General features: G+C 37.0%; 1 protein-coding gene across 1 annotated transcript; it reads right to left on the bottom strand.

The window, feature by feature from the left end:
* Positions 1–1,403: 1,403 nt before the first annotated feature.
* LOC131642183 (uncharacterized) lies at positions 1,404–2,899 on the bottom strand. Its single transcript, XM_058912457.1, has 5 exons — positions 2,709–2,899; positions 2,436–2,654; positions 2,101–2,342; positions 1,928–2,032; positions 1,404–1,600 (listed from the first exon to the last, which is right to left on the bottom strand). Exons 1-5 carry the CDS (start codon positions 2,897–2,899, stop codon positions 1,404–1,406), a joined length of 954 nt encoding a protein of 317 aa, XP_058768440.1.
* Positions 2,900–14,093: the final 11,194 nt, after the last annotated feature.

Below are 14,093 nucleotides of genomic sequence, written 5' to 3'. Positions count from 1 at the left end.
CATCAAGAATACCACTTGTCAGTTTCAGCATACCCAATTTAACACTATCAGAAGTACTTTCACATACCAAACTCAAATCTTTGAATTGTTCAATCAAATCCAATTCTCTCACCATTAGCATAGACATATGTAAAGACTTCCTACTCAACGCGTCAGCAACAACATCCGCCTTACCCGTATGGTAATTCAGCCCAAAATCATAATCTTTAAGGAACTCTACCCATCTCCTTTGCCTCATATTAAGCTCTTTCTGATCAAAGAGATACTTCATACTTTTGTGATCACTGAATACTTCAAATCTCAAACCATATAGATAATGTCTTTGTAATTTCAACACAAATACTACAGCTGCTAACTCTAAGTCATGAGTCGGATAATTCCTTTCATGCACTTTAAGCTGTCTCGACGCATAAGCCACTACCCGTTGATTTTGCATTAACACACTACCTAATCCCATCAACGAAGCATCACGGTATACTACAAAAGATTTCTCTGGATTCGGAAAATCAAGATCGGCGCACTGGTCAACCTTCTCTTTAGCTCTTGGAATCCTTCTTCACACTTCGAATCCCAAATAAATGCTTGACCCTTCCTGGTCACTTTAATTAACGACAATGCTAACTTCGAAAATCCTTCTATGAATTTTCTGTAGTAACCTGCAAGACCAAGGAAACTACGAATCTTGAAAACTGACTTCCGAGTTTCCCACTGAGATACCGCCTCTATTTTCGTTGGGTCAACATCAATACCATTCTTGGAAATCATATGACCAATAAAACTAACTTCACTCAACCAGAATTCACACTTCGACAACTTAGCATAAAGCTTCTTCTCTTTCAACAATTCCAATACAACTCTGAGATGTTCCGCATTCTCTTCTTCGCTCTTGGAATATATTAGAATATCATCTATAAACACCACCACGAACTTGTCAAGATAAGGATGAAAGATCCTATTCATATACTCCATGAAAACACCAGGTACATTAGTTACTCCAAATGGCATCACTTTATACTCTTAATGACCATACCTCGTTCTAAATGCAGTCTTCTGAATATAGTCCGCTTTCACACGAATCTGATGATATCCAGACCTCAAATCAATTTTACTGAATACACATGCCCCAACCAGTTGACCCATCAAATCATCAATCCTCGACAACGGATACTAATTCTTGATAATAACTTTATCCAGCTGTCTATAATCCACACATAACCTCATAGAATCTTCTTTCTTCTTTACCAGTAACACTGGTGCACCCCACTGCAAAACACTTGGACGAATGAATTCATTCTCAAGTAACTCTTCTAATTGACTCTTTAATTCATCCAACTCAGATGTCGACATACGATAAGGCGCCCTCGACACAGGACTAGTTCCAGGAATCAATTCAATAGCAAATTTCACTTCTCTCTCTCAGGTGGCAATTCTCTAACGTCTTCTGGAAAAACTTCCGGAAAGTCTCGCACAACCGGTAATTCACTACTTACAGATTTTCCTTTCACTTCCATGGATGCAAATAACATGAACACGGCAGCCCCGTCTTTAACCGCCTCGCTCACCTGTCTAGCAATCATCGCCAAATCCTCAACACCGACAGCTTCAGGAAAGATAACCATCTTCGTAAAACATTTAATATGAACCCGGTTGGATTCCAACCAGTTCATTCCCAGGATAACATCAAGTTGTTCCAACGGAAGACACACTAAGTCCATTCCGAACTCTCTACCAAAAATATCAATTGGACAATTCAAGCAAGCAAATAAAGTAGTCACTGAACCCGATGCAGGAGCATCAATAACCATACTTCCATTTATATTAAATATTTCCAAATTCAATCTTTTAGCACAATCCAAAGAAATAAACGAATGAGTCGCTCTAGTATCTATAATTGCAATTAAAGGTATGCCATGAATAAAACACGTACCTTTAGTCAATCGATCTTCAGGAGTAATCTCTGACCCAGACAAAGCAAATACTTTTCCACCAGACTGATTCTTCCTTGGCTTAGTGCACTGTGGACTGATATGACCTTCTTTACCGCAGTTGTAGCAAGTCACAGCCTATCCCTTACAATTAGCAACAACATGACCCGCTTACCACCCCTATAACACTTCTTCTCTTCACTCTTGCACTCATGGATGCGATGTCCAGCTTCCCCACACCTATAGCACCTAACAGGAGCACTAGATTCTCCCCCACTAGGCCTTTCCCAACCACTAGCTTTCAGATTACCTTTGCCATATGGCTTACCTCTATCCATAGGCTTATTTCCCTTTTTGTCAACCAACTCGCGAGAGTGAGATAACTTCAGCTTTATGTTATCTTCTTCAAAGATCCGACTGCAATCCACCAAGTCAGTAAATCGACGAACCCTCTGATATCTGATACCTTGCTTGATTTCATCACGGAGACCATTCTCAAACTTGATACACTTTGAGAATTCACTAGCTTCTTCATTGTTGTAGTGACTGTAGTACTTTGCCAGCTCAACAAATTTGGAAGCATACTCAGGCACCGTCACACTACCCTGCTTCAGCTCTAAGAATTCAATCTCTTTTCTTCCCCGAACATCTTCAGGAAAGTACCTTCTTAGAAATTCTCTTCTGAACACAGCCCAAGTAATTTCTACACCATCAACATCAAGTTCATCTCTAGTAGCAACCCACCAGTCATCAGCTTCCTCCGATAACATGTGAGTACCATACCTCACCTTCACATTCTCAGCACAATCTATCACCCGAAAGATCCTTTCGATCTCCTTCATCCACTTCTGAGCATCTTCAGGATCATGGGTGCCTTTTAACAATGGAAGATTATTCCATTGAAATTCTCCCAGCTGTCTGTTAGCACTAATTCTCGCCCCGTTGGGATTCCCTCCTAGCACACCAGCAATCATTCCCAAGGCCTCAGCAATTGCATCATCTTTTCTTCCACCTCTTCCAGCCATTGTTCTTCTATCACTAAAAAATTTCCATTAGAACAAAAGTATCGACAGTGTAAACATCACACTAGTCGTATACAAGGGGATAATAACAATAAGACTCTGGTCACAACGATCGACTATGCTCTGATACCACTATTGTAACACTCTTCTAAACCCCTCGGAATAATAATATAAAATTCAGAGTAAAACATGTAAAAGGATGCTACAACTCGCCAAAAATCATTTTAAAACCACATGTTATGCTTATCACGAGGAAACTCAATAATAATGTTCACTGAAACATGTTAACATAGCGGAAATAAGTTTATAAGTTGAATAAGATCAAAACATCAGTTAATCAACTCCAAAAGGTCACCATCTCAAACTCAACAACATAATTCAACCATTAAACAACTCAAAACAAACGAGCGTTCCCCTAGCGTTACAAGACCAGAACATGACACCCGACACAACTGACACTAACGGATTACTCTACGAATTATCCTCACAGAAGCACAAAAGTCGCTACTCCTCAATCTGTAAATGTTAACAGTAAGGGTGAGTCTCGTTCACAATTAACAAATGTTATAAGCTTGTAAACAATAAAACATCATTAGTATATTATTCACCCAACTGCAATATATCTAAATTTTCAGAAAAACATTCATCAACAACACCAATTATAATCAATCACACCACCATGAAACAACACTGGAAACCTTCCAATCATGTTATAACAATGTATCTATGCAATGCACTGACACTATGCATGTGGTATCAATCATGGGATTAACCCATCTCACCGATCCATACACCACCAGGATACGGCTACCGCCAACTCACTAATTCCACACAATGGGAATTAGCTACCGCTGATCCAAACACAACCGGGATTCATCCACCAAAATGAATATGAATGCATGCTTAACAGATAACATAATTACCATAATTACTGATCATGATGAGTAAAATCATCTCAACACCACATCACCAAATTTAGTATGTACATGTCTCAAAATGACTTCATCAAAATGTATAACTTCATCAAAATGATTAAATCGAGTTTTAAAATAAAATCGAGCCATCACTCATCACACCATTTAATCATATAAACCATTCCTTTAGCTTTACAGTGCTCGAAACGGCACTCACAACGAATATATGGTTTAAAAGTTATGAATTTTAGAAAATAAAATATTTTTTTCAAAAAGCTCCAGTGGTAATCGGTTACCTCAAATAGAGTAACCGGTTAATGCCTGATGGAGTAACAAAAAATTCTATTTGTAACTGCCGAAATTGGTTACCTCAAACAGAGTAACCGGTTACTGCCTCCCAGACAGCCCAACCACGCAACACACAACAGAGGTAACCGGTTACCACATCTCAAGTAACCGGTTACTTCACAACGAATAGGCCTCCCTCGCCTATGTAACGTCAGGTAATCAATTACCACCCTCATGTAACCGGTTACCACGTACCTGCAACCTAAAAATCACTTTTTGACAGCACTTTTCCATTTCCAACTCAACCCAATTCGTGTCAAAACGATTACCACATTAAAACAATACCGATTCACATATTATAACACAATTCTAACATGTTTTAAGAGTCATTTAACATCATACATGCTCTATAATAGTTTGATTTCACCAAAATTGCTCAATTGCTCTATAACTCCCAAAATCCCAAAATCTAATATACATCCCAATCGAATCAAACAACATACAAATTCGGTATTATCATTCACATACTAATAATAGATGATAAATGGAGACTCCCTCCTTACCTTATCAAAAGCTCATGGTTCTTCTTCTTCTTCTTCTTCCCTCAAAGCTCTTTCACGTTCTTCCTCCTCCTTCTCCGACTCTTTTGTTTTCTATTTTCCAATTTTCCTTGTTTTATGAAAATAAAATTCAGCTTTAGTAAGGGCCTACCACTAAGCACCCCCCTTTCACTAAACACGACATCAAGCCCAATTACCTTATTTCTCAATTTTCTCCAATTAATCCAATAAATGCCAAATAATTCCAATAAATAATTGGCTTACTTGCAATTTTAATCCCTTTATTTTACCTTTTTTTTAGTTTTGGTCCCTCCATTTTAAAAACCACGTTTTTTGTCCCTTTTTTAAGTTTTGTTTTGGATTTTAGTCCCCTAACAAATTTAGGACCAATTTTTAGTGACATGTCACTTGTTTTAATGACGTCGCAAATCCAAACTTAACAATTGTATTTTAACATTATAGTAATTCATTTAAAATAAAATTTTTTCCTTAAATTTAATATTAACTTATTAATTTATTAAAAACACATTTTTTATTAAAAGAAAGGCATTCACTAATTAAAGGATTGGGGAGCAACCAATTGAAAAAAAAGGCTATAGTGGATAGAAAATAAAAACAGAAGAAAAATAAAAAATGCAACAACTTTTGTTCTTCATGTTTCTTCTTCATTGATCCTTCTTCACTAAACACCATTTCAAAACCTTTACCCTCAAACCTCAAACTTTATTCATCATAAACAACACAAACACAAACAAATAGGAAAACAAAAATGTGAAATTCCTTCCCCTTCATTACCATTCCTTCATCATCAAAATTTCACCCTTTTCTTCTTCATTACCATTAAGTAATCAACATAATATCAACACAATTTCATCAATAACAGAACCAAAACAAAACTTTTTCTCCCTTCCATTATTCAAATCAACAGCAACTTACACAACCATGGGGAGCATCAACAAACCCATAACCAAAAATTGAAACTAAACAACAGAGAAGGAGAAGAAGAGAGAAATCGATGAATTGCACATACCCACCACCACCTCACAGAACAAAAACTACTTACGGATTCTGAAAAAACGCCAATCCAACATAAATTTTGTCTTTTAAATTCGAATATCAAATCAGGAAAAATAGAATAGAACAACAAGATGAGAAGAAGAAGTGGATAGAACAATAAGATTAGGTTATAGATTTGGAGATTATAAGATGAGAAAAAGGGTTAGGGTTCTTTGTTTGGGGAAAAACACCTTTTTTAGGAACAAGAAGAATATGTTTTAGGAAAGAGTTTAGAATGAATTTCACATATGAAATACTTTTAGATGAAAAACTAAATTATTAACTAAATTAATGAAATACTAAGAAGCGCACATATATTTTGAAAGAATCCATATTTAATAAATTATTTTTAGTTTATTATTATTATATTATTATATTATTAATTAATATAAAAAATTTAATAAATAATGAGCTAGAAAAATTAATTATAATTTGACATTAACACATCATCAAAACAAGCGCCACATCATCAAAAATTATTTTCAAATTTATTAGGGACTAAAATCCAAAACAAAACATAAAAAAGGGACCAAAATCATGGTTTTTAAAATGGGGGGATCAAAACTAAAAAAAAGACAAAATAAAGGGACTAAAGTTGCAATTAAGCCTAAATAATTTAAATTCAAATTAAATTAAATAAGGGAAATATGGGGTGTTACAGAAATTACTTTGGTGGAGCTGACAAAAGCAATAAGGAGGAAACAAAAAATTTGACTTCTTTTAAGGAGGGACCCATTCCTTTCAAATACTTGGGTGTTTCTCTGACCAGCAAGAAGTTATCCATACACCAATATATGAATTTAGTGGACAAGATTATAGGGAGAGACAAGCATTGGAGTGCTAAGTTGCCGAGTTATGCAGGGAGAATCTAGTTAATCAAGAGTGTGTCCTTTGCCATAACTAACCACTGGATGCAATGTTTTTCCGTTTCCTAAGCATGTGATCCATAAAATTGAGGTTTTTTGCAGGTCATTCATGTGGACTGGTGGCTCAGATATCAGTAGGAAAAGCCCGCTTGCATGGAAGAAGGTGTGCAGCCCAAAGAACCAAGGTGGTTTGAACATCACTATGATTGAGGAGTGGAACAAGGCAACTCTACTGAAGTTGTTATGAAACCTAAGTGGTAAACCTGACAGCCTATGGGTGAAGTGGATCCACACCTACTATCTTAAAAAAGAAAGCTTAATGGAAGTGAAGGTTAAGGCGAATAACTCGTGGATCATGAAAGCCATTCTGAAATAGAGAGAGAATTTAGGGAATGTGCAGAGCTTGTAGGATCAAATGCAACATGTTAGCAAGTTAAGTATGAAGGAAATTTACAAGGTTTTAAGAGAAAGGGATCAAAAGGTGGCTTGGAGGATAATGTTCTATTGCAACAAAGCTCGGCCTAGAGCTCTATTGGCCCTTTGGCTGGCTTTCCATGAAAAGCTAGCTACAAAAGCCAGGTTGCTCAAGTTTGGCATGTTGGATAATAATAGGTGTTGTTTCTTTACAAAGGAAGAGACTTTAAATCACTTATTTTTTGGCTGTGTAGAGCTTAAAGCAATTTGGTGTAAATTGGTTAAATGATACAAAGTTAAGCATGAACCAAAGGAGTGGATTGATGAGTTGAAATGGATTATTCAGCATAGCAATGGCAAAAGGTGGAGAGTAGCAATCTTGAAATTGGCTTCCACTGAGACTATATATGAAGTGTGGAAATGTCATAACGGTAAGAGTTATGAGAATGGTGTAAATAATACAAAAATATAAGAGAAAATTATTGACACAATTATTTATAAGGGGTGGAATAGTGAGAAACTTGGAGCACACATTGCTAATATGATGATGCATTATTTTCTCTATTTTGTCAGTTTTCCTTTCTTGAGGGTTGGATCCTTGCGATCACCTTGTATCTCTTGTTTTTTAAGTAATCAAAGCTTTTATTGATTATAAAAACATTCTATAATATATTGGTTTTTTTTGTTGACAACATTGAGAAATTGATTTCTAATCATACTGCAAAGTTGTTGTTTCACCAAACAATATCTTTAAAATTTTATTTAGAATATTATAGTCTTTTGTTTGATTATTGAAACACACAAAGAAATTGGTGGGTTGTAAAAAATTGAAAAAGGAAACAATACATGTTACTTTCAATGTTTTTCCATTTACCATTTTTTTACAATAGAAGTAATCTATTACCTCGGTGGAATAAAACACTGAGGGAAAAGTTCCTATTTATTTTATTTTATATTTAAAAAATTAAAAACCTTTTCCCTCAATTTTTTGTCAAATATTCAAAATATCAAACATTGATAATGAAAATATTAGGATTGAAAAAAGTGAAACTTAAAGGAAAGTGGAAATAATCTTTGTGATGGAATGCATGAGAAGAAAATAAATAGTATTGGTTGAAGGTTTGTGTTCTTATCCTAATCTCTTACATGATAAATTAGTTTCCTTAACTAACCTTTGTTATGGTTATATATCATACTCAATTGAATGAGTAGCCATAGAGAATATCCTTCAAAATACGGGTATGCAACAACTTCCAGTATTTGTTCTTCACCAAGATTCACAAGGAAGATGATGAAGAGATTTAAGAATTCTTCTTAAAATTTGTACTTTTAGGTTTAAAAAAATGTAAGATTATGAAAATTTATATTAAAATGAAATATATATATATATATATATATATATATATATTGTAATACCCAACCAATATGCGTCTAGAATCATATCAGTAAAATATTAATAACTGGTACTGAGTACATACAAAAGTCGGAATTAATGACATAAGATGTATACATTTCAAAATCATCTCGAAGATGGATACAATGAATATGTCTATACAATGATAAAGATACACAGCGGAAGAAAGGATCAAGTATGGTCTTCGCGGCATCCGATCAAAGATCTTAATCCAAGCATCTAGCAAAACTCGATCTTGCAAAGTACCTGAAAAAACAATAAGATGAATGGGGCGAGATTACTAAATCTCAGTGAGTTCCCCTATCTTAGGGGTCCTCTCGGCTCTACAAGGTATATGCATAATCTACGGAACCATCTCATATCCTAAGGTTTCCTCACTATCTAGTATAGGAAAGCCTATCAGCTCGTAGCACCACGATTGAGTGTCCACTGACCACCCGGTTGGATGCTCTGAGAACATATCACATGCTTAGATATTAGGTACATGCTTCATCCATTATAGGTCTTCCAGGTTTACCTGCCAACCTTCTGTCGGGAGCTACCCTCAAGGTATGGTCTTGCGGGTTTACCTGCCTATCTGCTCTCGAAACAAGACCCCAAATCATTCCTTTTCAATCTACATGGTAAGTAACTCATATGACTATAGAGAACCATGGAATCGAAATTGAATCGCATCGCACGATTCAACTCCTCCAATATCTCAGGGCCTGAATCTCACATAGAAATTCACCCTCAAGGAGATGACAAAAGGAGAAGGTGTGGCCCACATCTCTGAGAGTTCATCCCCGAAGAATAGCTCTTGAACTACGAAGCACGACCCATTCCTGAGATCACACACTCGAGGAATGCCTACAATATATGTGGCACAGGGGCATCCTTGGAAATACTTCACAAGAAATAGCCAACATATATGTAACATGCCTACTCGCAGTTACTATCCTTATGTCTGTTCTCTAACCCCTCGTCTCATACTTACTACATCATTAGATTGTAGGATTTAGAAGGTAGTCGCTTGATAGGAAAAGGGAATATCAGGATAGCATCTATTCATATATCTTGGTTTAGATATCCCAAGGTTCACCTTACCATATCCATATTTTGTTAATTGACGTACGCAAGTTACACCAAGTTATAAGACCACCTCGCCTCTTGGTTCACATGCTTAGCTTCACAAGCTATAAGACCTCAATGTAACACTCCATTTATTTTCATAATTTAATTTAATTAATTTAATTGAATTATGGGGAATTATTTGGAATTATGGAAGATTATGAGGAATTAAGCAATTGGGCTTGAGTTGTGGTTAGTAAGGAAGGGGGTGCATTGGTAGGCCCTATTACTAATTAAAATAATTTTATTTTATTTTTTTAATAAAATAGAAGGAGTTGTGGAATAGAGAGGGTTACAACATTTTAGAAAAGAGTCTGAACGTGAAAAGAGAAGAGGAGCGGAGAAGTGCGACAAGAGGAAGAGCGAAGAATCAACCTTCAGGTAAGGGGGGACTCTTCTGTTTATCTTCTATTATGGGGTTATAGGTAGTATGATAGAATTGATCATGTTAATCGTACCAATTGAGTTATGCTTAGGTTGTAGAAATGTTAGGTTTTGGGAGAATTGATTGGTAATGATTGTGTTAATCAAGTATGGTGTTAATTAGATGATGTAAATGTATTAGATGTGTTATAATCTGTGTTTGTTTCACCGTATGCGAAATCTGGTTGGAATGGGATTGGTTTGGTAATGACTTGGTGAAGGAAGGGCGAAATCGCAGGTTGTTTTCTGCGATTCGGAGTTCTGGAAATCGCCAGTTCGCGCCGCGTCCAGGAGTTGGCGCCGCGAACTCCTTGGCAGAAAGCCAGGAAGTTTTGTCGTGTTCAGTACGCGCCGCGAGCATATGGCTGCGCCGCGAAGGCGTACTTCTTTTCTCATTCCGCGCCGCGAACACATGTTTGCGCCACGAAGTGCTTGACAGAATGTTGAGGAGTTTTGACTCGCTCAGTTCGCGTCGCGAACCAAGGTTGGCACCGCGTGCTGTTGGTGACAGGCCATTTTGAAAAGTTTAAAAATGTGTAACTTTAAACCGTAAACCGGATTTTGGTGCCGTTTCAAGCATGGTGAAGCTAATCAGATAATTTACATAATAAAATGGTGTTTTGAGTTGTGACTCAAAATTATTTAAAATACTCGATTTTATTTGGTTGTGGTGGTTTATGCTTACAGGTACACTAATGAATGTTTTACCTGTATGATGTTGTGGTTGTAACCGGTGTTTGTTATACATGTATGGTTGGTATAAAATATGTGTTTTACTATGGTTGAGGAATAGCATGATTGTGTGTGGCTATTACTATTGTAATTGATGATTATGACATTTGGTCGATTTATGTGGGTGATGAGCATGTTATAGTTGATGCATGCATTCATAATCATTATGTGGCTGGTCCTTGACGATGGTGGATCAGTGGTAGCTAATTCCCATTGTGTGGAATTAGTGAGTGGGTGTTACCGTATCCTTGACGATGGTGGGTCGGTGAGTTGGGTTATCCTAGATTTTGGCACCACATACATGTAGTTGCATTGCATTAGGCTGTTTGTGCTATTATAACATGAATGGAAGTTTGTCCAATGTTATAATATGTGTTGATTGGTTGTTTGCTTACTGATTGTATGGTTTGAATCTGATCATAACTGTGATTGGGTGAATGGCATGTGAAATGATATTTTATTATCTATCTCTTATAACATTAGTTAAATGTGAATGAAACTCACCCTTACTGTTGTTATTTTTCAGACTGAGGAGTTGCTCTTGTACTTGGTGAGGATTAGCTCGTCAAGTAGTTCGTTAGAGTCAGTTGGGTCTGTGTCATGCTCTGGTCGTGTAACACTGGGGACGTTGTTTAGAGTTATTTGTGGAACTCTTTTTACTTCAGTATTTTATTATGGTGGCGTTTTAAGTCTATGACTTTGGATGTTGCATTGTTCAGATGTTAAATATATTTCCGCTGTGTTGACATGACGATCTGAATGATATTTGAGTTTAACGTTCCTTTTTATGGCATGACATGAGTATTATTTAATTATATGGAAGTTGTAATGCCCTTTTCATGTTTTACTCTGATTATTGTTTAATATTATGCGGGGTATTAGAAGGGTGTTACAATAGTGGTATCAGAGCATAGTGGGTCGTTTGAGTCAGAGTCTTAGTGTCGGTTAATCCCTCGTATGCGATTAGTGTAAGATTGACACTGTCGATACTTCTTGTTCTAATAAATATTGTTTTATACTTAGCAGAACAATGGCCGAAAGAGGAGGGAGAAACGACGACGCGATTGCTGAGACTTTCGGTATGATTGCTGGTGTGTTAGGAGGGAATGCCAATGGAGCTAGTATTGGTGCTGACAGGCAGCTGAACAGTTTTCAGAGGAACAACCCTCCGTTGTTCAAAGGCACTCACAATCCCGAAGGCTCCCAGAAGTGGCTAAAGGAAATTGAAAGGATCTTCCGGGTGATTGATTGTGACGAAAATCTGAAGGTGAGATATGGTACTCACATGCTGTCTGAAGAAGCTGTTGATTGGTGGATGGCTAGTGTGGTGTCGTTTTCTTTACCTCCCCGTTTCACTTGGGAGGACGGCACGCTAGACCCTTCACGCGAAATTTGGAAGGAGAATGCGCCCGTGGTGGGATGAATTTTATTTCAGTTCTTCCTACGATATCACACGAGCTTTCTTATTTGTCCTACGAGTAGGAAAGGGGAAAAAAGATCTCAACTAAACCCTAGGAGTTTGCTAAGTGTGGGGATTTCACCTAGACTAGAAATTCTGGAGTCCGGGAGGTCGGTTATACATAGGGAAGTGTTTAAACACCCTACATATCTGTAGTACTCTACAGGAACCTTCTCTGTGTCATTGTGATTGTGTTTGCTGCTAATGATTGGGAAAGTTTCTCCTTTGTGTTAGGAGAGAGAATTGAATTGATTAAAGAAAGACAGACAGATAGACAGACTGACTATTTTTGGTATTTTATTAGCTCGCTGAGATTCCTTGTGAACCTCATGCCTACATATCCCTAGTGGAAGTCAGAGCTTAATGTAGTTCGGGGAACTAACTAGGGAAAATAATTGTTGTTTTTTTGGTGCCTTGCTTGAAGCTCAAGGTTGAAGCTTGGGATTAAATCTCTGTTTACAGTAAAGAGACATGAAATCATCTCTACAGAGAGGTATTTGTACTATTCTACCACAAACATTTAGAAAGAGTGACAGAATAACTGAATTCATTTCATTCAAGAGGGGGACCTTACTTGTGTGTGTGCAAGTATGCCAGTCAGATGCCTCTTAAATGAAAGAAAGATGCTCGTCCAAATTAGGGAAATTGTACAAGTCTGGGGATGTGCCAGAGCATGTCTTTCAGAGTCCTAAATGGGAGACTTTGATTGAAATTGAAATTGAAATGTTTGTTTGTTTGAATGTGGTAGAGTAGTAAAAATATCTCTCTATAGAGATAAGCTATGTCTATCTACTGTATAAAAGATTTGAATTTAGCTGGCTTGTATGAGGCCCAAGCTTGAGGCTTTTTGATTGATTAATTAATATTATTGACTCTGGGAGATGACTCCATTGAGGATTAATTACAGGGTATTTTAGTGTTCTGTACAAAGCCCAGAATTGAGGCTGACTCTATTTGGAGAGTGTTTATTTGATGGATTTTATTTGGTGTTCTGTACAAAGCCCAGAATTGAGGCTGACTCTACTGAGGGAGACTCTATTTATGTGCCTTGTACAAAGCCCAAGGTTGTGGCTGACTCTAGCTATGAAAAACATTATTTTCTGCCTTGTACAAAGCCCAAGGTTGTGGCGGACTCTTAAATAAATGAATTGAGTATGGATGACTATATGGGGAAAGATCCTAAGTGTTAGGAATCTTTGACACATGAAAGTATGGTTTATCTGCCTTGTACAAAGCCCAAGGTTGTGGCTACTGAATGATGAAGAACTCACTGGGGAGACTCTATTATCTGCCTTGTACAATGCCCAAGGTTGAGGCTGACTCTTGACAGGGGAGTTTTATTGTTTGGTGCCTTGTATGAAGCCCAAGGTTGAGGCTAACTGTTTTTGTTGGTTTTAACTCTACTGGAGATTAAAAAGACTGTTTTTCTTTGGAAGCTAACCCTTTCCAGGGATTTTGACTCAGCTGGTGAATTTGTCTATTAAAAGACTGACTTTTATCATGTTTTTGGAGGCTGACCCTTTCCAGGGGTTTTGACTCTTTTGGGGAAATCATCTCCTAAGAGAAATGAATCTTTATTTTTTTGACTTTTTATTAATTGACTTTGGAGGCTAACCCTTTCCAGGGGTTTGTTGAAATGGAGGTTGATTTTAATTGACTTTGGAGGCTAACCCTTTCCAGGGGATTAAAATGAAGGAATGTGTGGAAGCTAACCCTTTCCAGGGATTTTATTTTAGACAGATGTTGGAGGCTAACCCTTTCCAGGGGTTTTATTAAAATGAATGATTTGGGTAGCACTCCATTAATTATTAAAGGATGAAAGGATTGACAGAAAGATTATCTAGTGGAGACTTCTTGTTTAAAGCCTAAGATGAAGGCTGACTCAATGCTGAGGATGACCAAAAGCATGG

The sequence above is a fragment of the Vicia villosa genome, unplaced genomic scaffold, assembly GCF_029867415.1.
Source record: "Vicia villosa cultivar HV-30 ecotype Madison, WI unplaced genomic scaffold, Vvil1.0 ctg.004608F_1_1, whole genome shotgun sequence".
In the NCBI taxonomy this organism is placed as follows: Eukaryota; Viridiplantae; Streptophyta; class Magnoliopsida; order Fabales; family Fabaceae; genus Vicia; species Vicia villosa.
Note: the sequence above shows the minus strand (reverse complement) of the source record. Positions and strands in the feature narration are given on the sequence as shown.

Excerpts from the sequence above, each read along its gene's own strand:
- LOC131642183 (XM_058912457.1), bottom strand. The coding sequence starts at position 2,899 with ATGATTGCTGGTGTGCTAGGAGGGAATCCCAACGGGGCGAGAATTAGT. Across the intron at positions 2,655-2,708 it reads GCTGAGAATGTGAAGGTGAG|AGATGAACTTGATGTTGATG; the intron begins GTATGGTACTCA and ends GGTTGCTACTAG. Across the intron at positions 2,033-2,100 it reads GAAGAAGTGTTATAGGGGTG|GTCATATCAGTCCACAGTGC; the intron begins GTAAGCGGGTCA and ends GCGGTAAAGAAG.